Source organism: Thamnophis elegans, chromosome 7, assembly GCF_009769535.1.
Source record: "Thamnophis elegans isolate rThaEle1 chromosome 7, rThaEle1.pri, whole genome shotgun sequence".
Classification (NCBI taxonomy): domain Eukaryota; kingdom Metazoa; phylum Chordata; class Lepidosauria; order Squamata; family Colubridae; genus Thamnophis; species Thamnophis elegans.
Window position 1 is genome coordinate 71,796,798 of NC_045547.1, and position 24,860 is coordinate 71,821,657.

Consider the following 24,860-nt stretch of genomic DNA (forward strand, 5'->3'; position numbering starts at 1 on the left):
TTTGACTGGTGCAGTTTACAGGTCCTTAATGGAAGGAAAGTTGCCAACAATGGCTTTTTCTGCAGTTCTAATTATCCTCTGAAGTCTGTGTCTGCCTTGTTTGGTTGTAGAGCCAAACCAGACAGTTACAGAGGTGCAGATGAGAGACTCAATCATTCCTCTGTAGAACAGAATCAGCAGCTCAAACGAACTCCTCGTGAAGATTCGAACCCTCACCACCCTCCAGGCCTTCCGCAAAGCCGTTAAAACCTGGCTGTTCTGACAGGCCTGGGGCTAAAGAGCTGTTGCCCCCGTCTTGAATGGTATGACTGTTGTGTGTTTTTAAATTATGTATTGTTATGTATCGTTTATTTTATTTTTTTTGTCTGTACCCCCCCCCCCCTTCCCTGATTTGATTTGTTAGCCGCCCTGAGTCCCCTTCGGGGGAAAAGGGCGGCATATAAATATAATAAATGAAATGAAATGAAAAGCAAAACGACCAACCAGCTGCTGCTACTTCTTGATGAGTTTGCTAAGAGAAGATGCAGCAGCAAGTTGTGGGTTGGTCTTTCTTTTTGAATAAATTCATGTGAGGAGGAGGAGGAGGAGGATGGACACCCTGTGCACAGCATTAAAAAAAAGATTCCTTGGAGATCATTTTAAAAAAACCAACCTAAATCAAGATATCACCTTTTCCATCTAACGCAGGGGTGTCAAACTCACATCGTCATAGCGTCACATGATGTATTGGGACTTGTCACACACCCCTTTCGCTAAACAGGGCGTGGGCGTGGCCAATGCGTAACGCATCCGGCCAACGGGCCCGGAATTTGACGGCTCTGATTAACACATTTTATTACTTAAAAGCTTGAGAACAAAAAATGTCATTACCAGGCAAAGTTTGTCACGTGGCCTAAAAATACTTATTTATATAGCCTTATTTTGTCAGCCCTCTGAGGTAGACCAGATCAGGGACGTGATTCACAGTATGACTAGAACTAAACTTCATTGGGATCGGGGTCAGGTAGCAGAATCTAGCAAGTTTCTCTGTGTTTTCTCTTCCCTCCCCAGGAAATGCTGGGGGGGGGAGAAGCAGTCTGAGTAATACTTCCTGGATTTAACACATGCTTCTTGTTTTTCTCCTAATGGCTTCTGGACAACTTCTTTCAGGTCATTTCCAAGGATCGCTTTGGATTTTCTGATCTTTACCAGAAAGGATCCCAAGCTAGATGCCAAAATGAGATGGAGTGAAATTTAGCTCCAACCAGATAGTTTGTTTCTCCTTTGTGTTGAATACCTCCTCTAACATTAAGTGGATTCCCAAAAACATTTCTATTTTTAAAGACAAGTCTTTCCCCCCCTCCGTAAATGGGTATGGCGGGTGAATTGGGCTGTTACATTACTTCCAGATAGTATATAGCCATGATGGGGAACCTATGGCATGCCGGAGGTGGCAAGCAGAGCCCTCGTTGTGGGCACACGCATAGTTGCCAGCTGCTCTTCTGGCTTTCGGCACGCACATGCGCGTTGGCCTGCTGGTCTTCGTGGGCGCCAGAGCGCCGGAAAAACTTCAGATTTTCTAGAGGTAGCCACGTTTGCTGATGATCAGTTGATTAAGGACATTTGATTAGCAGCACCTGGCTGCCACTTGGCCTCTTCATACCTGGGGAAGCAGTAAGGGTAAACTTTTTCTTTATTTTGGCTTTTGTTTTGTAAAATACATGACGGAGTCATGTGTTGCCCATCTGAAGTTGTATTTACCTACATTTGAGAACTGTGAAAGATGGTTTTTGCTATGTCCTGATATGTAAAACACGAGGGTGTATTTTATTCGCATGACAGCCCCCCCCCCCAAAAAAAAAAGTCTAGCCATCTCTTTTTCTGCTAAAATGCTTTATGAAAAGACACATCTGATATTACAATAACGGAAATCAAATGCCCTATGAAGTCATCTTTTCTTGGCCTGAGTGGTTTCCCATTTCTGCCTTCGTCTTCCTAAACTCAACCTACAGCCTGGAGATTTTGCTGTGTGTGTTTGTGTCCTTGGTGCTCTCCGAGCTTGTTTTCTTGCAGACCTAGTTACCAAACTAGGTAACATCATCAGCGCTAGTAGGGAATGGGATTTTACTCTGCTTATATTCTAGTGGCTTGCACCGGAAGGGTTCGTGGGAGTGGTCCATTCCACAAATCCCACTCCCTCCTAGCACTGATGATGCTACCTAGTTGGGTCATGAACCCTCTGCAAGAAAACCAAGTTCAGAGAGCACAATCCTCCTCCATTCCACAAATCCCACTCCCTTTTAGCACTGATGATGTTGCCTAGTTGGGTCATGAAACGTCTGCAAGAAAACCAAGTTCAGAGAGCACAATCCTCCTCCCCCATTCCACAAATGCCACTCCCTTCCAGCACTGATGATGCTACCTAGTTGGGTCATGAACCGTCTGCAAGAAAACCAAGTTCAGAGAGCACAGTCCTCCTCCATTCCACAAATCCCACTCCCTTCCAGCACTGATGATGTTGCCTAGTTGGGCCATGAAACGTCTGCAAGCAAGCTCAAAAGAGCACCAAGGATCCCTCGTTTCAACCCCAAGCTACAAATACCTTCCTTTCTTGGAACCGGGGAGATTTCCTAGTGGTCCCCTGCTCAGCCTCAACCCCCGGGTCGGCTCGGCTCAGCCAAGAGGCTCCAGCAACTTCCTCTCCCTTCCCTACTCTGCCCCCAACCCTTTTGCAACGCGGAGTAGTTTCCCCCCAGCTTGGAGAGCTCGAAGGACGCCAAGAAGCCGGGAGAAACCTTTGTCAAGTCTTCAACGGGGAGCGGGGGGCAGGCTGGAAGGGAAGCGGCGGGGCGGGGCAGCCCCTCCTCAAAACAAGAGAGGCACCTCGTAGCAGCCGCAAAAGGACCGGGCGAGCGGCCGTCGTTGCGCCATTGCCGGCGGGGTCTCCTGGCGGGGTCTGGTCTCTCCGTCCAGCCCCCTCCCGTGGCTTATTCACCGCCCGCGGACTTCCCCGCCGTAGCAGGGCGCTGTGAAAGGAGCCGGACAGCGCGATCCCGCGGCGGCTTTCCTGCGTTGAGCCTCGCCTGCCCGTTGACGGGGCGGCGGCGGCGGCCAGGAAAGGGGGTCTCCAAACGCGGCGGCGGCGGCGCGCGTTGCAAGCCCCTCTCTTCGCTCGGCGGCCCATGTTAGCCCGGCCGCGATGTCCTCCCCGGTGCGCTCGCCCACCCTGCGGCCCCATCGCATGAGGAAGGACGAGTCTTTCTTGGGGAAGCTCGGAGGGACGCTGGGCAGGAAAAAGAAAGCCAAGGAGGGTGAGTAGCCCGGAGGCGGCCGGGAGGGACGGCCGCGTCCGCCCCCCACCCGCTTTCCCCGCGGGCTTCGAACGAGAACCGTCGCTTGTACGAAAGGCAGAGAGCCCGGCAGCTTAGGAGCCACGTCAGTCAGAGTTTCCCCGGTGGGTCGGAACTCCGGAGGGACCTGGTGGTGGAATTAATGCTTTCCCCAAAATTTGGGTAAATGTGGATGGATTTGGATTTGGAGAAAGGACGCCACCCTGGTCCCCAAATTGTTAGAATAGAATAGAATAGAATAGAATAGAAAATGGAATAGAATAGAGAATAGAAAATAGACTAGACTAGAAAATAGACTAGCACATAGAATAGACTAGAGAATAGAATAGAATATAAAATAGATTAGACTAGAAAATAGAATAGACTAGAAAATAGAATAGAAAATAGAGTAGACTAGAGAATAGAATAGAATAGCATAGAATAGTAGACTAGAGAATAGAATAGAATATAAACTAGACTAGACTAGAAAATAGAATAGAATAGAGAATAGAATAGAATAGAATAGAATAGAGAATAGAATAGTAGAATAGAATAAATATAGAAAATAGAATATAATAAATATAGAATAGAATAGAATATAGAATATAAAATAGACAAGACTAGAAAATAGAATAGAATAGAGAATAGAATAGAATAGTAGACTAGAGAATAGAATAGAATATAAACTAGACTAGACTAGAAAATAGAATAGAATAGAGAATAGAATAGAGAATAGAATAGTAGAATAGAATAAATAGAGAATAGAATAGAGAATAGAATAGAATATAGAATATAAAATAGACAAGACTAAAAAATAGAATAGACTAGGGAATAGAATATAAAATAGATTAGACTAGAAAATAGAATAGAATAGAGAATAGAATAGAATAGAATAGAGAATAGAATAGAGAATAGTATAGTAGAATAGAATAAATAGAGAATAGAATAGAGAATAGAATAGAATATAGAATATAGAATATAAAATAGACAAGACTAAAAAATAGAATAGACTAGGGAATAGAATATAAAATAGATTAGACTAGAAAATAGAATAGAATAGAGAATAGAATAGAGAATAAAATAGCATAGCATAGAATAGAATATAGACTAGAAAATAGAATAGAATAGAGAATAGAATGGAATATAAAATAGAACTAGAAAATAGACTAGAATAGAGAATAGAATAGAATAGAATAGAATAGAATAACAGAGTTGGATGGGACCTTGGAAGTTTTGTAGTCCAACCTCCTGCTTAAGCAGGAAACCCTACACCACTTCAAACAAATGGTTATCCAACATCTTCTTAAAAACCTCCAGTGTTGGAGCATTCACAACTTCCGGCGGCAAGTTATTCCACTGATTAATTGTTCTAACTGTCAGGAAATTTATTTCAAATGTAATTTTTCTATGAGGTCCCACTAACATGACTTTTTGGAGGAAAAAGCTAAAGAATGGCTGAAAATAAGAAAATAATGCAAAGCCTTGAGAAATCTATTCAGTTGCTTTTAAATTTGAATAGAATAGAGCTGGAAGGGACCTTGGAGGTCTTCTAGTCCAGCCCCCTGCTCAAGCAGGAGACCTTATACCATTTCACACAAGTGGTTGTCTAGTCTCTTCTTAAAAACCTCCAATGATGAAGCACCCACAACTGAAGGCAAGCTGTTCCACTGGTTAATTATTCTCATTGTTAGGAAGTTTCTCCTTAATTCCAGGTTGTTTCTCTCCTTGATTAGTTTCCACCCATTGCTTCTTGTCCTGGCCTCAGGTGCTTTGGAGAATAGTTTGTCTCCCTCTTCTTTGTGGCAGCCCCTGAGATATTGGAACACTGCTATCATGTCTTCCCTAGTCTTTTTCCCCCATCAAACTAGACATACCCAGTTCCTGCAACTGTTCTTCCATATTTTATCCTCCAGTCCCCTCATCATCTTTGTTGCTCTTCTCTGCACTCTTTCTAGAGTCTCAACATCTTTTTTTTATATCGTTTTAAAACTGGATGCAGTATTCCAAGTGTGGTCTTATCAAGGCATTATAAATTTATTTTATTTATTTTATTTATTAATTAGACTTATATACTGCTTCATAGGGCTTGCAGCCCTCTCTAAGCAGTTCACAGATTTTTAGCAAATTGAGTCAGCAAATTGCCCCCACAGTCTGGGTCCTCATTTCACCCACCTCGGAAGGGTGGAAGGCTGAGTCAACCTTGAGCCGGTGAGATTTGAACCGCTGAACTGCAGATAACAGTCAGCTGAAGTGGCCTGCAGTACTGCACCCTAACCACTGCGCCACTTCGGCTCTATAAAGTGGTATTAACACTTTGCCTCTGTTTATGCAGCCTATGTTAAAAGGATGCAGGTGACCTGCTGTCTTCAAGGAGTGTAAATCCTTCCATTTCCCCATCATCCAGTCAGAGCTGAAGAAGCTTCTTGGAAAGAAAGGAAAGATATTAAGAGAGAGAGCGAGAGCGCAGAAAATCCAGTTGTCTCTTGAGGAAAGAAAAACTACTTTTGGGACCCCCAATAATTCCTGCAAATGCAGCTGCAACCCCTTGCCAAGTGTAACATATATATCTCTTTCTCTGGATTGGGGATGTTGTGTGAAGGCAGCTGGAGCCTGTGTTGCTTGCCTGACAAGCAAAGTCAATGAAAAAACTAGATCCATTTAACAACCGTGTCACTAACTTATCAACTGTAGTGATTCACTTAACAACGGTGGCAAGAAAGGTGGTAAAGTGGGGGAAAACTCACTTAATGAATGTCTCACTTAGCAACAGACATTTTGGGCTCCATTGTGGTCATAAGTCGAGGATTCACTACAGGTGAATTCCATCAAGGAAATAGAAGCAAATAGGACTGGAGCCTTAAAAGTATCCTGCTTGGTTTCTCCATTAGTTTTCCCTTCTCTGCAATTCCAGTTGCTTGCTGGAAATTTTCATAACGATTTGATCCATGCAAAATGATCCTGAGGGGACTTCAGTCTCCTAGTTAATAGCATTTAAGTATTTAGACCAGAGATGGTATTCAGCAGGTTCTGACCAGTTCTGGAGGACCGGTAGCAGAAATTTGGAGTAGTTCAGAGAACCGGTAAATACCACCTGTGGCTGGCCCTGCCCCCATCTATTCTCTGCCTCCCGAGTCCCAGCTGATTGGGAGGAAATGGGGATTTTGCAGTATCCTTTCCCTGCCACGCCCCCCAAGCCATGCCACACTCACCAAGCCACGCCCACTGAACCGGTAGTAAAAAAATTTGAATCCCCCCATTGAGGGCCCAGCTAAAAGGCCCAGCTAAAATCTCACTTGAGTTTTGCTCTGCTGTTATGGAGGATCAGTAACTGTCCTACTCTACAAGATGGTTGTTAAGATCCCTGAGTTTATGCATACGAAATAAAGACGGTCGTTTTTACAACACCTGGTGGTATGATCAAAATTTAAGTGAATTTAGTTAGGTCAATAGTGGAACTGGATGATCCCTAGCCTTTGTTTCACCAAGCCGTAGAAAGGGTTACACTAAACTCTGGGAGTTTTTTGTGATGTGCCATCAACTAGGTTGCAAAATGAGAATGTAAACATAAATTCTCTAAAACTGAAATGATCCCCAAAGTGGTTGGTTTTGCTTTTTAGAGACTTGTACGCTCACTGAGAATATTCTTTTTATCTTGCTACGAGTTGATCTCCGTTCAGATTTAATACATCTATGTATTTATCCTGATAGTTGCATTAGCCGCAGCAGCAAATTTAAAATGGCTTGTCTTTTTTTTAGGATAATTTTTCCACTTGCAGTTCTGAGATTTCCTGGCGGTCTCCCATCTCGAGATCAGCCGAGAAAGATATGTGCAGATTAGCGTTCATTTCCTTGACTTAGAGATGGGGGGATAACATAAGAAAAGAGACGACTTCATTTATGGATTCATATTTTTCAGAACGTTAACATTTTAAAGCCTGAATTGAGCTACTCCTCAATTTGCAACTGTTCATTTAACAACACTTGGAAGTTATAAAGTCAGAAAAAGCAAGCTAGGATTTGAACTCAACAATGGTTGCACCACCCGTGGGGGTCACATGATTGCAATTCTGGCCCTTGCCAACTGGCTCGCATTTACAACTGGTTGCAGTGTCCTGCAGTCACGTGATCACGATTTGTGACTTTTTTTGCCGACTTACGAGAAAAAAAATAACACCCATTGGGGAAACTGGAGTCATTTAATGACAGGGATTTAATGACTGCCATAAAAATTATCATAAAATCAGGTCCAACTCATCTCACAACTGCAACAACTTACAACAGAAATTCCGTTATCTGGACATGGTTATAAGTTGAGGACCACCTATATTAAAGACAGCCATAATTTGGAGGAGCAAAGTTCTCCTGTGAAGTTTTCTTGACAACTATATTGAAGTGGTTTCCTACTGCTCTCCATTAGATGTTACTTTAAAAACCTTTTGGCCAGGGGTGGTGCAGTGGGTAGAGTACTGCAGGCTACTTCTGCCGACTGCCAGCAGTTCGATTCTCACTGGCTCAAGGTTGACGCCACCTTCCATCCTACTGAATTTGGTAAAATGAAGACTTGGATTGTTGGGGGCACAATATGCTGACTCTGTAAACCCCTTACAGAAGGCTGTAAAGCACTGTGAAGCGGTATATCAGGGGTGTCAAACTCAATTTCATTGAGGGCCACATCCGGGTTGTGTCTGACCTTGGGGGGCCAGGGTGGGCGTGGCCAGCTCGATGTCACTTGTGTCAGGGGCCCCTGTGGTGGCCCGAGCTCTCTGCCAGGGCTCCTAATCCCCTTTTTTGGCTGCGATGGCTTCGTGCAACCCACTGCCAGTGAAAACGGAGTTCAGGAGGGCCTCCTGAGCTCCATTTTTGCTGGCAGAGGCACTGCGAACTGGTCCTTTGCTGTTTCCAAGGTGGCCCTGTGGGTCAGATCTAACCACCTGGATCTGGCCCCCGGGCCTTGAGCTTGACACCCCTGCGATATATAAATCTAAGTGTTATTGCTATTGGTATTTTCTGGTGTTCTCCCATCCAAACACTAAGCCTATCTCACCTTGTTTAGGTTGCCAAGGTTGGCCAAGTGTTGCATCAGTTTCTATCGCAGGGAAAATTTCATCTCCTGGATGGCTTCGTGGGGGTGGAGATGACTAGAATGAAGCAGGGCCAGTCAAATCCTCTGACCGTCCCCTGGCAAAGCATTTCTGCCTTTCCTAGCTGCAATGCAGAGAGAGCTTCTGGGGGTGACCCCTTTCCTGGTGCAGGGACTCAGAAACGGGGGAAAACTCTAGGCTGGTTTTGAATTTGAATTTGAATTTATTTTATTTGTATGCCGCCCTTTTCCCTGAAGGGACTCAGGGCGGCTCACAATTCAAGGGAGGGGAAAAACAACAAAATTACAAAATATAAAGGCATACACAGTTAAAAAACACAACAATCATACCATTCGGAGTGGGGCTGCAAGTCTTTAGCCCCAGGCCTGTCGGAACAGCCAGGTCTTAAGGGCTATGCGGAAGGCCTGGAGGGTGGTGAGGGTACGAATCTCCATGGGGAGTTCGTTCCACAGGGTCGGAGCAGCCACAGAGAAGGCTCTCCTCCGGTTAGTCGCCAGTCGACATTGGGCGGCTGATGGAATTCGGAGGAGGCCTAGTCTGTGGGATCTTATTGGCCTAGTGGAGGTAATTGGCAGTAGGCGGTCTCTCAAGTACCCAGATCCAATACCATGAAGGGCTTTGTAGGTGACAACTAGCACCTTGAAGCGAATCCGGAGACCAACAGGCAGCCAGTGCAGCTCGCGGAGGATAGGTGTTACGTGGGTGAATCGAGGCGCACCCACAATCGCTCGCGCGGCTGCATTCTGGACAAGCTGAAGTCGCCGAATACTCTTCAAGGGCAGCCCCATGTAGAGCACATTGCAGTACTCCAGCTTAGAGGTCACAAGGGCACGAGTGACTGTTGTGAGAGCCTCCCGGTTCAGGTAGGGACGCAACTGGTGCACCAGGCGAACCTGGGCAAATGCCCCCCTGGTCACAGCTGACAAATGGTGTTCAAGAGTCAGCTGTGGGTCCAGGAGGACTCCCAAGTTGCGAACCCTATCTGAGGGGCGTACTATTTGACCCCCCAGCCTGAGAGATGGAACACTTGGCCAATTAGTGGGAGGGAAGCACAACAGCCACTCGGTCTTATCTGGATTGAGTACAAGCTTGTTAACCCTCATCCAGTCCCTAACAGCCTCGAGGCCCTGGCTCATCACGTCCATTGCTTCATTGAGTTGGCACGGGGCGGACAGATACAGCTGTGTATCGTCCGCATACCGGTGGTATTTTATCCCATGCCGTCGAATGATCTCACCCAGCGGTTTCATGTAGATATTAAAAAGGAGGGGGGACAGGACCGAACCCTGCGGCACCCCATACAATAGGGGCCTAGGGGTCGATCTCGGCCCTCCAACTAACACTGACTGCGACCTGTCCGAGAGGTAAGAGGAGAACCACCGTAAGACAGTGCCTCCCACCCCCACCTCCCGCAGTCGTCGCAGAAGGATACCATGGTCGATGGTATCGAAAGCCGCAGAGAGGTCAAGGAGTACCAGGATGGAGACATGACCTCCATCCCTGGCTCTCCAAAGATCATCGAACAACGCGACCAAAGCGGTTTCCGTGCTGTAGCCAGGCCTGAAACCAGACTGGAAGGGATCCAGATAACTAGTTTCCTCCAAGGACCGCTGGAGCTGAAAGGCCACCACCTTCTCAACAACCTTCCCCACAAAGGGGAGGTTGGAGACTGGACGATAGTTGTTTAGGACGGCTGGATCCAAAGATGGTTTCTTCAGGAGGGGTCTCACCACCGTCGCCTTTAATGCGGGGGGGAAGACCCCCTCCCGAAGGGAGGCGGCAACAACCGCCTGGATCCAGCCCTGTGTCACCTCCCTGCTGTTAACAACCAGCCAGGAGGGGCACGGGTCCAGTACACATGTGGAGGCACTTACAACTCTCATGGCCTTGTCCACGTCCTCAGGGGTAACAGCCTGAAAATCAATCCAGTGATGTCCTACCAGATTATCCCTTGGTGCCTCAGCTGGTTCTGCGGGATTGGAGTCCAGGTCCGTCCGAAACCGAGCAACTTTGTCGCATGACCCTAACCCTAACCCTAACCCTAACCCTAACCCTAACCCCCCCAAACCTAACCCTTAACCTAACCCTAAATCTAACCCTAAACCTAACCGTTAACCTAACGCTAAACCTAACGCTAACCCTTAACCTAACGCTAAACGTAACCCTAAACCTAACCCTTACGTTTATGTGAATCGGCTTGCTTTAATTTTATGTTTATTTCAATTTTTAATTTTTTTCATCGCGCTGTGATGACGTCAAATGCGCGCTTTCGTCGATCGCGCTTTTGTGGACCGCGGTTTTGACGGGTCACGGAGGAAATAAAAGAAGAGTGGAGCTTGGCAGCTCTCCAAGACAGATAAGGTCTGTGACTGTAAATCCTCCCTTGAAAGACTTTGCTGGACGTGAATGAACAGAATTCACAGTAAATGAATAAAAAGGGTTTTTGTCAGGACAAAAGGAGTTTGCTTCATGCTCTCGGGAAGCCTCGCTCAGAACATTGAGGGGATTTGGTACCATCCTTTCTTTTTCATTTCAGTTCAAGACAGAGGAGGAGGCCAGGATAAATTGTTCCGAAAATGCTACCAAGAAAATTGGAAAATATAGGTAGTCCTCGACTTACAACACTCCGTTTAGTGACCATTCAAAATTACAATGGCACATACAACCACAACTGAGCCCAAAACTTATGTTGCCAAGTGAGAAATTGGTGAAGTGAGTTTGGTCCCATTTTACAACTTTCCCCACCAGGTTTCTTAAATGCAGTTCTTCAATTAGTAACACAGTGAATCTGGATTCCCCATTGACTTTGCTGCTCAGAAGGTCTCAAAAGGGGGGGAAATCACGCATGACTCTGGGATCCCTGCAATGGTCAAAAATACGAGTCAGTTGCCAAGTGCCTGAATTTTGGTCACGTGACCATGGAGATGCTGCAGGGTCATAAGTGTGAAAAAACGGTCATAAAACACTTTTTCCATTGTAACTTTGAATGGTCACTAAATGAACTAAATGTAAATCAAGGACTGCCTGTACAGTATAGAAATTTTGAGTTTGATCTGGAGTCAGCTGAGCCTGCAATTGCACTGCCCCTCCCTAGCTATGAAGTCTAGCTAGGGTATGAAGCTATGAAATGGTGTGAATTGTGCCCTTACTATGTTTGCATCTCTCTACTAATAAATCACTACTGATTTAATGATCTTTAGATGGTCTTGAACTCTATAATAGTTTGAGCTCCGCTAAAATCTGTAACATCAAAGCAGAACCACGCCTACAAAGCTATTCGGCGCCGTCTTTGTCTTTGTCTTTCTGCCACATCGTTTATCAGAAGGAATTTTTAGAAAAATGGAGTTAAAGTCCGTAATACATACAATTAGAAGTTCTCCGGTATCTGTCTGCCCATGTTGGAATCAGGTATAAATCAATCGTTGAGCTGAGGGTGGATGGGTGCCTTCGTTCTGCAAAAAGGCAGAAAAAACCCCTGGCGCGGAGAATTCACTGAGTTACAGGGCAGCTCACACCTTCTACACCCCAGATTTATGTTCTGTGGGAGGTTGAATGGAGCACTTCCCAAACACAGCTTCTCACCCCTCCTTCTATGCCCGAAGGAGAGGTAATCAAACTGTCAAACAGCTGATGGATGCTGTTTAGACAGCTTAACGCAGCCACGGGTCCGGAGCTGCTAAAAACAAAACAGCTCCCACAGACAACGCCAGTTTGCATCTCTCCATGTGCCTGGGTATGCTCTCTTTATACCAGGGGTGTCATTGAGGGCCGCATCAGGGTGGTGTTTGACCTCTGGGGCTGGATGGGTGTGGCTGGGGTGGGTGTGGCCAGCTTGATGTGTCAGGGGCATCCCTCCCAGATTTCGTTTTCGGCTGCGGCGGCCTCCTGCAGTGCTCTGCACTGTGTGGCCCTGAGGAGATCCATTTTTATTGGCAGAGCGCTTCAGGAGGCCGTCACAGCCAAAAACGGAGTTTGGGAGAGCCGCACACGGCCTTCTCAAGCTCCATTTCCGCTGGCAGAGGCACCGTGGGCCAGTACTTCATTCTTTCAGATCTAAGCATCCTCACAAGTGCTGAGGATGGTTGGTGCTGACAAAGCTAAAAAAAATATGTACAGTTCCAGAGCCAGACGCAATTAGTCTAAAAGGATAGATGTTGGCTATACGGTTAATGAAACAGAGATGACTTCACTAAAATGCACCGTGAAAGGCAATAGGGATCCCGGCTGCAGTGCTTAAATGCTTATTGTCCAGAAAAAAACAGGTGGTGGAAGGACAGATATACTTTTATGAAGTGGCTTTATGTGAAGTTAAGATAGCAATAGCACTTAGACTTATATACCACTTTACAGTGCTTTGCAGTCCTCTCTAAGTGCTTTACGGAGTCAACCTATTGCCCCCAACAATCTGGGTCCTCATTTTACCCACCTCAGAAGGATGGAAGGCTGAGTCAACCTTGAGCCCGGTGAGATTTGAACTGCCAAATTGCAGGCAGCCGGCAGGCAGCAGAGATAGCCTGCAGTACTGCACTCTAACCACTGCGCCACCGTGGCGCATGTGCTTAGTTATGGGCTTCAGCCTTTTTATATTCAATGGGATGTGACTGAACTCAAAGAGCTAAGCATGGCTGGACCATGATATTATTGGAGGAGGGCTCACTAGGAGATATAATAGGAAAGTTCAGAGCATCCTGGAGGAAGTTGGGCACCAACAAATTCCACAACATTGCCATGTCTTTGAGGCAGGACATATGTGGGTTGAACTTCACTTTTTTTAACAGGCTTCTGTTTCCCTGCAAACGACGAAACAGAAGCTCACGAAAGAAAAAGATCTTACCTCTTGCCACGCTGTGGTGATGGGATGCCCCGCCTCCTGCCTCCCTGCTGGTCTTCAGGTCTCTGCTGCACATATGTTTGCGCATGTGTGTGCACATGTCTGCACATGCACACGTCCAAGCATGTCTGTGCATGTGCATGCACATATCTGTGTGTGCACATATTTGTTCAAGCATGTCTGTGCATGCACATGTCCAAGCATGCATGCATTCATGCACCTACACACCTTTCAGTTTTGGCATGCGCAAGGGCGCACTATGGGCACTCAGTGTCAAAAAGGTTCGCCATCCCTGGGAAAGAGACTTTGTTGCTGTGTGGACTTTTGCAGAAAATGCCCCAGAAATCGTTGCAAAGAACTTCAGGAAGTATGACGGGTATTTTTATCTCCTTGCCTTTTAGCTTCTAAAATGAGAATAACTGGAGGCCGGTGCGTCTTGTCTATTTGTCAGGAAATCCAGTGGTCACTTCCTTTAGCCGATGCTGTTTTGATGGTTAAACTGATCTGAACATTCTTGGCTTTTAGGCCATTGAATCCATCGGGAAAGGAAACAGAGCAGCTTTCTGGTGTATGTTGCTGAAATCCACTCCTTCAAACTTCATTTCAGAGATGGCAGGTTCAAATGCCATCTACCGTATTTTTCAGAGTATAAGATGCACCGGAGTATAAGACGCAGCAAGGTTTGAAGAGGGGAAAAAAGTTTTTGCACTCTGCAAACCTCCCAAAAACGGCCCGTTTCCCCCCCCCCCCAAAGGCACGAATAACCTTCAGGGAGCTTTCAGAGTGCTCCTGTGGGGGGAGGGGGCAACAATGAGCAAAAAACAGCCATTTTCACAAAAACGGGCCCATTTTTCATTAACAAAAGGGCATGGATAGTCTAAAAGCTTCCTAGAGGCGCCGCATAGCCATTTTGGTGAAGGGGCGGGGTTTCGGGAAGCTGTATTCAGTGTATAAGATGCACCCAGATTTTCAGTCTCTTTTTTTGAGGGAAAAAAGGTGCATCTTATACTCCGAAAAATACGGTAAGTGTAATAGTGAGTTTAAAAAAAACTAAAAAAACCCCAAAAACTAGTTACTAGTCATTGGTCCAGCAGCAACTTTGGTTCAAAGAGGGAAAAAGTCACCTGAAAGTTACATGGATCTGTATGTGTGCGCGTGTGCGTGTGCGTGTGCACAATGCTTATGTTTGTTGGAAGAAATGTCCTTCTGGGTTCAGTTCCAAGTGGGGAAAAAGACACTGGATTCATGGAAGTTGCTTGGAAAAAATTTATTGATGATGGGCAGGACCACATTGTTTCAGGTCCTGGGGGGAAAAGGGGATCACATGCCTTGAAGATCTTGAAGAAAAAGGGAAGAGATGCTGAGAGAGCCTGAGTTTTATACCCTCTCTTGTGCCCCGCCTTGGAGCTTCCTGTTCCTGTGTAAGAAATGTATCCAATTGGCTGTCAGAAGCCCAGGGGGTGGGGGGGTCTTAGCTAACTTTGTAGGCTGTCTGTGTCCCAGGCTTGGTTGAGCCTTGCTGGGTGATGCAATCTCCCCAGGTGCCATGTGGTGAGATGGAGAGAGGGCTAATCCTATCATGTCCTGAGGACCATGCCTTAATCCCATCACCCTGAAGCTGAACGGGGTAGATCTTTGTTATGTAGAATAGACTGACTCAGGCCTTAATGGCCCATTGACAAAGGTGTGTGTGGGGGATGAGTTTCTGCCTCCCTTTTTGGGGAAATATTCTGCCCTTTTAATATTTCCTAAAATATCTCATTTTCCTAGGAGAGGGGTGTGTGCTAACTTCATACATGTGTATGCAGGATCAGTTAAGCATTCACAGAGGAAACTGACGTTCCCCAGGATTGCTCTGCTATTCTCATTTTAAAAGGGCCAAGTGAAAAATGCTTAGTTCCAGACAGAGTCCCCAGAAGGAAGTCCCTCTCAGTGTTTCCGATACTCTGGATGATTTAGCTCTTAACTCAACGGGGAAAAAAACCACCAGAAATTAGTCATATTGCTCCTCCAATGTCCTGGAGTCAAAGAGGAAAAAAGTTACCTGAAGTGTGTGTGCGCATGTGCAATGCTTATGTGTATGTAGGATCACTATCACATCCCTATCCCCAGAGGAAACTTAACTTTCCCCAGGATTGCTCTGCTATTCTCATTTTAAAAGAGCCAAATGAAAAATGCTTACCGTATTTTTCGGAGTATAAGACGCACCAGAGTATAAGACGCACCAAGATTTTGAAGAGGCAAATTAAAAAAAAAAAAAGGTTTTGCGCTCTGCAGACCTCCCAAAAACGGCCCGTTTTTCGCGAAAACGGACCCTGTTTTTGTCTAAAAAAAGGGCATGCAAACCAATTTTGTTTTAAGTACAATGACAATAACGATTATATTCATACTCATAGCCCATTTTTTGCTCATTTTTGCCCTCCCCAGCCCCCAGGAGTACTCTGGAAGCCTCCTAAAGGCTATGCACAATCATTTTTGCAAAGGGGAGAGGGTTTGGGGAGGATAAAAATGCTGTATTCAGTGTATAAGACACACCCAGATTTTCATCCCCTTTTTTTGAGGGAAAAAGGTGTGTCTTATATTCCAAAAAATACGGTAGTTCCAGATAGACTTATCCAGGAGGAAGGAAGTTCCACTCGATATTCCCGATACTCAGGATGATTTAGTTCTTAACTCGATGGACACCAGGAAAAGTAATTGCAGCCTCTTTGCCTGCCACACTTCCCTTCATCTTCCTCTCTCCAAAGAGCAGAAAGTGTGATCTGTGATGTTCTTTTTTCCAGTTGTGAAATAACTGTATGCGAAGATAGATTTTAATCTGAAATGCTTCCTCCAAATGCAGATAAGTCTCTTGTGGGCAAATCCAGATGTAAAAGGAAGATATCTGATTTGGCTTCCCTCCCTGATGGATCGCGCCATGTGCTTTCTTACCCATGGTAACATCAGGGGGTGATGCAGGGCTGGGTTTCTGCGTTACTGCCCTGCATTACTGCCGGTTCTGTGTGCGTGCAATTTATGCGCACCTGCGCAGTTGTCTGTAAATAGGTCTGCGTATGCGCAGAACATTAAAAATGTAAAAAAAAAAAAATCTGTGACGACCAGTTCAGCGGTGTGGCGAACCTGCTGTCCCAACTGGTTTGATGACCCTGTTGCAATTTCCACTACTGGTTCACCTGAATCGGTGCAAACCGGTAGCAACCCCCCTCTGGGGTGATGGTGTGGGAAGAACTATTCATCTGGTCCAGTTCCAAGCTGGGAGAAAGACACTGGAAACAAGAAGGCTGATTGGGAAGATGGCTTGTTTAGTGATGAAGCAGAACCAGATGTGGCTTTGGGCAGCTGACCCCATGGAGTTGAGAGTGGGGATTTTTTTATACCTTCTCTTGGGCGTTGCAGTTGAGCTTCCTGTTGCTGTGGAAGAACATGTATTCTATTGGCTGTAGAGGCTATGTAAGGTGGCTCAGTGGCTAAGATGCTGAGCTTGTCAATCGAAGGGTGGGCAGTTCAGTGTTTCGAATCCCTAGTGCCGAATAATGGGATGAGCTCCCGTTACTTGTCCCAGCTTCTGCCAACCTAGCAGTTCGAAAGCATGTAAAAATGCAAGTAGAAAAATAGGCACCACCTTTGGTGGGAAGGTGACAGCGTTCCGTGCACCTTCGGCATTTAGTCATGCCGGCCACATGACCACGGAGACGTCTTTGGACAGCGCGGGCTCTTTGGCTTTGAAATGGAGATGAGCACTGCCACCTAGAGTCGGAAATGACTAGCACATATGTGCGAAAGGAACCTTTACCTTTAGGGGTTATGCAGGGGTCATAGTTGGCTGTATAGGTTGTCTGAGCTCCCAGGTTTGGTTGATGTTTGCTGGGGGTGCTGCAACTGAGATGATGCAATGAAGGGGCTTGTCTTCTGAAAGGATGTTGAGCAATTCCTATGTTGGCTTAATGGCTTAGTCCTAGTTTGGATCTTGAGTGAGGGCTAATCCTACCATTCTGCCTTTGTTTCAAAAATATCTTGTCTTGAATGGATTTCTGCCTGCAGTATTTGCTTTACCTATGAATAGAGCTACCTAGATACTCGGCTTCTTTCAATAAACTCTTTATCTCTGAAGTGCTGACATCTGCTGTGGCATATTAAGGAAAGTTGGGGATTGCTTTCTGCCACTAAAAACATGTTTCTCCATTTCTTCGTAAGGGAAATATAATATTCTGCCTTTTTAATGTTTCCTAAAATATTTCATTCTTCTAGGAGAGGGGTGGGCAGGGGTGGCTTCCTGCCAGTTCTAACCTCTTCTATAAAAGAGGTTCCACAAATCTACCGTGCCATTTAGAACCGGTTCCAGCTCTCTCCCCCCGCCCATCCGCCCATCATCAAGATGAAGAGCGAGAGGAGGAATTCTGGGAGTTGAAGTCCACAAGTCTTAAAGCTGTCAAGTTTGAACACCCCTGGGTTTTTTTTCCCTAAAGGATTAGGGGTTGCAAGGGTCTTGTAACTTGACAGCTTTAAGACTTGTGTGCTTCAAATGCCAGAGTTTCTGAGCCAACATTTTGGTTGCTATGCAAGAGCATTGTTAAGTGAGTTTCACCACATTTTACAAGTTGGCCTCGCCCACGTGGCTGGCAAGCCACTCCCACCCGGTCACATGGCCGGCAAGCCACTCCCACAAAGCAGGCCACACCTACAGAAGAGGTTCTAAAATTTTTTGAAACCCGCTACTGGGGGTGGGTGTTAAGTTTCTACAATGGTAAGAGATGGGGAAAGGCTTTACAAACCACTGATAGAGGAGGCACGCTTTCCCCGTTTGCATGAAACACCCAGGACGTTGGTTGTTCAGGTGTCTCTTTCGTCTTGCTATTTGGGCCTGGAGACACGAGCATCATAATTTCCCCCTTTTAGTGGGTTTCTCTACCCTCCTTTACCCAGACAGCAAGGAGCTGATGGCTGCTTTGCTGGTAATCCAGCTGATCCTGTGGAGAAGGACACCAGTTTAGAATATTCCATCTGGGAAGGCAGAAGCTCTCGAGCACACCTAGATGGTGTAGTCAACATTTGCTCAGAATTTGAGCCAAGAGGTGGTGAAGAGCTTCTGGGGGAGGGCTTTAAAATGTTGGGAGGTGTTAATGGAAGCCGTTTGTGGATTTTCTACATGTTAAGTACAGCAACATTTCATTTCATTTATTGAATTTCTATGCCGCCCAATCCCGGAGGACTCCGGGCGGCTTACAGAAATGAAAAATAGAATTAAAAAGAATTATTAAAACAACGAGACACAACAAGTTAAAAAGGAACACAACAGACACCCAATCAGATGGGGCTGGACCACCATCAAGGGGTCAACAGCCCCAGGCCTGCCGGAAAAGCCAGGTTTTAATGGCTTTGCGAAAGGCCATGAGAGTGGGTAGGGCCCGGATTTCCGTGGGCAGCTCATTCCATAGGGCCAGAGCAGCAACAGAGAAGGCCCTACTCCTAGGCGTCGCCAGCTGGCATTGACCCGCTGAAAGCACCCGGAGAAGGCCCATCATGTGCGATCTTATTGGTCTAAGGGAGGTATGTGGCAGAAGATGGTCCCGTAGGTACCCAGATCCTAAGCCATGTAGCAATAGCAATAGCAGTAGACTTATATACCGCTTCATAGGCCTTTCAGGCCTCTCTAAGCGGTTTACAGAGAGTCAGCATATTGCCCCCAACAATCTGGGTCCTCATTTTACCCACCTCGGAAGGATGGAAGGCTGAGTCAACCCTGAGCCGGTGAGATTTGAACCGCTGACCTGCTGATCTAGCAGTAGCCTGCAGTGCTGCATTTAACCACTGCGCCACCTTGGCTCTTTCATGTAGGGCTTTAAAGGTAATAGATGGTTAACAGAGTTGTTGTTGTTGTTGTTGTTGTTGTTGTTGTTCTCCTCCTCCTCCTCCTCCTCCTCCTCCGAAAAATATGGTATGTCTTTTTTTCTGAATCTTTTCAATCACTTTTCAATAGATTGTTTGGATAACCCTATCAGTCTTTTGCATTCAGCAATGTTGAAGGACTGTGGCCAGCTGCTCTCTTTTGTCTCTCTTTCCCCATGTTACATTTATGTGTTTGTTTCTTGTGGCCACTTACCGTATGGCTGGCCCATGCCCATTGGGAAAATTGTTTCGCCATCCCTCCCTTAAATGTCTTTTGCATAGTTGCCTGGAAAGCATCGTCGCTGGTATTTTACCCAGCAGAGACTACAAGCATATGGTATTGTCCACTTGAAAACTGTTTCCCGGATGGACCGAGATTTTTTGCTTTGGCCATCAAGCAGAAGGCTTTGAGTCAGTGGTGAAATTCAATTTTTTCCACTATCGGTTCTGTGGGCATGGCGTGGTGGGCGTGACAGGGGAAGGATACTGCAAAACCCCCATTCCCTCCCCATTTCAGGGGAAGGATATTGCAAAGTCTTCATTCCCACCCCACCCTGGGGCCAGCTAGAGGTGGTATTTGCTGGATCTTTGAACTAATCAAAATTTCCGCTACGGGTTTGCCTGAACCGATGCGAACCTGCTGAATTTCACCCCTGCTTTGAGTGAACTGGGGGTCCTTTGCATGAATGGAAGGATTTTCATTGATGAATTAGAGAAGCGGCCTCCAACCTTTGGGGCACCAGGGATCGGTTCCATGGAGAAAGGTTTATCCGCAGACTGGAAGGGCTGTGGCTTTGTATGCTGCCTGCATCCCATGGATAGGGCTTCGCTTGTTGGTGGCCCGGTTGCGGCATGCTGTGGCCCGGTTCCAATCCACAGACCAGGATTTGGGGACCAAGGGTGATATTAACTTACTTTCCCTACTGGTTTGCAAATGTGAGTGCACACGCTCCAGCCACACATGCGCCCTGTCTTCTGTGCATGTGCTTTCATCACGCACGCAGCTTGTACGCATGCGCGGAGCTTGAAAACGTGCCTAAATAGGATGGCATAGAGCCCACCTGTGATTTCCACTACCAGTTGAATACCACCTCTGTTGGGGACCCCTGAATTAGAGAGCATGAAAATGTTTTTGGCTGCCACAGAAGAGGAAAGGAAGAGAAGAAGAGAGGAAAGGAGAGGGAAAGAAGAAAGAGGAAAGGAGAGGAAGACTGGGAGGGATAGGAAGAGGAAGAGAGAGTGTATGAAGGGGAAGAGGAGGAGAGGAGTAGGGGAGAGGAAGGGGAAGAAGGAAAGGGAAAGGAGAAGAGGAAAGAAGGAAGTAGAGAAGGGAGGGAGAAAAGGAAAGAAAAGTAGGGTGGTGTTAAATAAAATAGGTGTATTGGGATGGTAAGCAAAGCAGTCTTGATTATATATTTTAATGTTTTATATGGAAAAATGAATGCTTAAAAGGGTTAAAATATAATAAGAATAATAACTATGAGAATATATACCTGTAAATGTATGTATGAGACAGGGGTGGGTTTCAACCGGTTCGCGGCGGTCCCTGCGAACCGGTTGGTCGCCGAACCCGGAAGTAAGTAACTTCTGGGAACGGCGAAGGGCGCGCCCGCCCGCCCGCAGTCCTTACCCGTTTTTGATGAGTTCTGCGCTTCCACGCATGCGCAGGACGCATACAGCGCCTGCGCGATTGTCCAGGAGCAGCTGGAGCGTCGCGCAGATGCTAGTACGCATGCGTGCACCGCGCGTGTGCACGAGAACGCCGCCGACCCCGTTCCAACCGAACCAGTTGGAACGGGGTGAGAAACCCACCCCTGGTATGAGACTAAAATTTTAAAAAAACTTTTTAAAAATATAACGTTGGCTGTTATTTTACTTACTTACTTACTTACTTACTTACTTACGTGCTTACTTAATTACTTAGCAAGCAAGCAAGCAAACTCAGCAAAATTTGGGTTCCTACTTTTTAGGTACTTTGTGCTGTACAGAGTGAGCCCATTTTCAGGCTTTGCACTCTTGATTCAATTGTGCAGTTTGGGCTACATAATAATGATCTCATTGAACTGTTGGATTTTCCACTCTTGAACTTGGAGAGAAATGTCTAATTAAGTCAATAGAATTATGTACCTCTGCTTACTTTCAAAAGAGTCCAACTCCCCTCCCTCCCACACACAGACAGAAGAACTGAATCTGGCTTGAGACTCAAGCACTCCCTCCCTTCTTTTGTGTGTAATTTGGGGGAGGCGATGCATTACTAGAAGAATTAGAGGGACAGAGGACAGAATTTGGAAAGAGATGGGTGGGTGCTAACTTCCTACCCTGCTATCCACCTGGAGAGAGTTTTAGTCTCAGAAGCAGAATACTAATGTAATGAAAGACGTCTCCCTTTAGAATAAGGCCATTTTAATTTAGTTGCCTGAAAAGGTTGCTCTTTGTAAAATCTTCTGGCCTTCAGACTGAGTATCCATACAAAGGTGTCACACCTAATTTACATAGGACAACTGTCAGCCAAGGAACAGAAGTGGAGTTGCATTTGTTCTCCATTTGCCCATTTGTGACCTTAGCTAATGTTGGAGGCATGAACCAAATCCAGTTCAGAAGTGGTGGCATGTTTTCTGTTCCTTCCCGTACCTCCGATTTGGACTTCAGCAAAGCAAACAAAAAGCAGTTCAGAATGTGTGTCCTATTTCTTTGAGTTGTGGAACTTGTAGGAAGAGAGTTGTGTTGTTGGGGGGGGGGGGAAGCAGGCCTGGTGGCACCATTTCCAACTAACACATTACGAAAAGGCAGACAATTTTACGAGCTCACGAAAGCCTCTTCTTAAAATGTATTACAGTAATTAAAAAAGCGCTATCATATTCCTTCTGATCTGTTTCTTTCAAGTACATCTCTTATGGCCAGAAGTATAAGGATTTCAGGAACCTTTGGCACGCTACAAAAAAGTTCAGGAAGGTGTTATGTTTGGCCAATTCTCCAAGTCTGAATAAAATAACCATTATTAGAATTTTCAGCCTTTTCCCAATAGAAGAGTTTTTCAGGAATTTCTCAGCATTTGCCCTGTCTTACAACTTACTCATCTTATTGGACAGATTGATTTTTTTAAAGGTTCTCTTAGGTCAGTGATGAAGAACCTTTTTGGCATCGAGTGCTCAAACTTGAATGTGCATGCATCCGTGGTGGGTTTCAAAACTTTTTAGAACCTCTTCTGTAGGTGTGGTCTGCTTTGAGGGAGTGGCTTGCCAGCCATGTGACCGGGTAGGAGTGGCTTGCCAGCCATGTGACTGGGTGGGAGTGACTTGCTAGCCATGTGACCGAGTGGGAGTGGCTTGGCAGTCATGTGACTGGGTAGGTGTGACCAATTTGTAAAATGTGGTGAAACTCACTTAACAACGCTCTTGCTTAGCAACCAAAATGTTGGCTCAGGAACTCTGGCATTTGAAGCACACAAGTTTTAAAGCTGTCAAGTTAAAGCTGTCAAGTTGCACCCCTAACCCTTTAGAAAAAATCCCCCAGGGGTGTTCAAACTTGATAGCTTTAAGACTTGTAGACTTCAACTCCCAGAATTCCTCCTCTCGCTCTTCATCTTGATGATATGCAGACGGGCAGGGGGAGGGAGCTGGAACAGGTTCTAAACGGCACTGCAGATTTGTGGAACCTTTTCTATAGAAGAGGTTAGAATTGGCAGGAACCCACCCCTGGCCGTGCATGTGCATGCATGTGTGCACGCTGGAGCACCGGAAACCAGAAGACCAACATGTGCGTGCCGGTAGCTGGTCTTTTGGTTTCCAACATGCGCATGCGTGCCGGCCAGCTGGTCTTCGGGTGTGCCAGAGCACCGGAAATCTAAAAGCTGGCTGGCTGGCGCATGCATGCCTGTTTTTTGGGCCATTTTCAAGCTGTTTATTGGCCCTAAAAACAGCCTGAGAACAGCCCAAAAATGGCCTGAAAACAACCCCAAAATGGTCTGTTTTTTGGCTATTTTCCGGTGCTCCGGTGAAGACCAGCTGGCTGGCGTGCATGTGTGTGCCAGAAGCTAGAAGAGCTGCTGGGGATGGCGCATTAGTGGGCTCTGCATGCCACCTGTGACCGATGTGCCATAGGTTTGCCATCACAGTCTTAGGTGATTGAATTAAAATACCAAGAAAAGAATTAGCGAGTTCCTTTGTCTTTTTTTAAGTAGGTGCAAAATTCCCCTTCCCCTTCCCCTGTCCAGGATTGTTTGGCCTATTCCAGATAGACTGTTTATCAAAAGCATTCTTTGCAGAGTGAGCATCATTTCCAGATAGGAAACTTCATTTTTGCCCTTTTATCCTTTCCTTTTCCTGAAAGGGAGATAAGAAAAATCCCCGTTGAATTTGCAGACAATAGACCTGTGTCACCTTTGGCTTAGGGGGCCTCTCAAAAGCACCAGTTGCTTTTTTTTTTAATGAAAAAAGAATTAGAAAAGATTATGAACCAAGCAGGATCAAAGACATGTAACATAAATTAATGGCTAACATGGAATTACTAAAATCCAAGAAAGCAAACATGTCATCTGAAAAGTCAGAATTAGGGTTTTTTTAGCATTATTATTATGTTACTCATTTATGTTTCTCATTAGTTCTCTTAAATGAAAACTAAACATCACCATTTAACTTAAAAATACTCGATCTGCACAATATAAACCATTAACTAGTTTGGTCTTACACCAGGAGAAACCAGGAGATGGTGAATTTTTGTCCCGCTTAGGCGTGAAAGCTGGCTGGGTGAATTTGGACCAATCGCCAGGAAAGAATGAGTTCTAGTCCCGCCTTAGGCATGAAAACTAGCTTTGGGCTAGTCATTCACTCACTCTGTCCAATCCACCTCACAGGATTGTTGTTTTGAGAAAAACAGGAGGAGTAAGATTGGACATACTCACCACCTTGTATTATTTATCAAATAAATAAGTAGAAGGATAGTCTATAATCAATTAAATCAGCATTATAAATCGAATACTTTAAGAGTATTAAAATAATTTCATCTGCGCACAGCTGGTGTGTGTGTGGGTATGGTCAAGAAAGTTAAGATAGTGGCCACAATAGGATCAAAGCAGAGGTGGTATTCAGTCAGTTCTGACAAGTTCTGGAGAACCAGCAGCAGAAATTTTGAGTAGTTTGGAGAATCGGTAAACAGGCTGGCCCCGCCCCAGCTGCCTCCCAGCTGATCTTCTTTTGTTGCCCTGAACAGGAGACCGGAGCTGGAAAGCAAGTTAGTGGGGTGGGGAGGGAATGGGGATTTTGCAGTATCCTTCCCCTGCCACACCCACAAAGCCACACCCACAAACCCACACCCACAAAGCCACACCACGCCCACAAAGCCACGCCCACAGAACCGGTAGTAAAAATATACAAATCCCATCATTGGTTCAAAGCTGTACCTCTATTTTTGTGTGTGACAACACAGAGCTTTGATCCCTCTGTTGTGGCCACCATCTTGACTTTTTCCAAATGTATCTTACACACACCGCTTACACACTTAAAATAACCTGACAAAGTGGGAAATAATTTGGCGCAATCATTTTCTTTTCTTTTTTCCTCTCCTTATCTCAAATGATGTTTGTTGTACTTATGCCGACATAGCGCAGGAAGCAGCAACCTATCTGAAATGAAACATTAAGCAGGTATGGGTATGGTTAGAGCTTGGACAGAATATCACTGGCAAATTTTAGGGAAGGAGACTAAAAGAAAAAAAAATCTCAGCTGAAAACTCATC

At 45.7% G+C, this 24,860-nt stretch overlaps 1 protein-coding gene across 1 annotated transcript in view; it reads left to right on the forward strand.

Annotated features, from left to right (window-relative positions):
• Positions 1 to 2,741: 2,741 nt before the first annotated feature.
• The window catches only part of LOC116511624 (beta-parvin), a 61,488-nt gene continuing 39,369 nt past the window's right edge, over positions 2,742 to 24,860 (forward strand). The window contains exon 1 of the mRNA XM_032221771.1: positions 2,742 to 3,290. Within this exon, the coding sequence (XP_032077662.1) occupies positions 3,179 to 3,290 (112 nt within the window). The 5' untranslated portion in view covers positions 2,742 to 3,178. The remainder of the gene's footprint in view (positions 3,291 to 24,860) is intronic.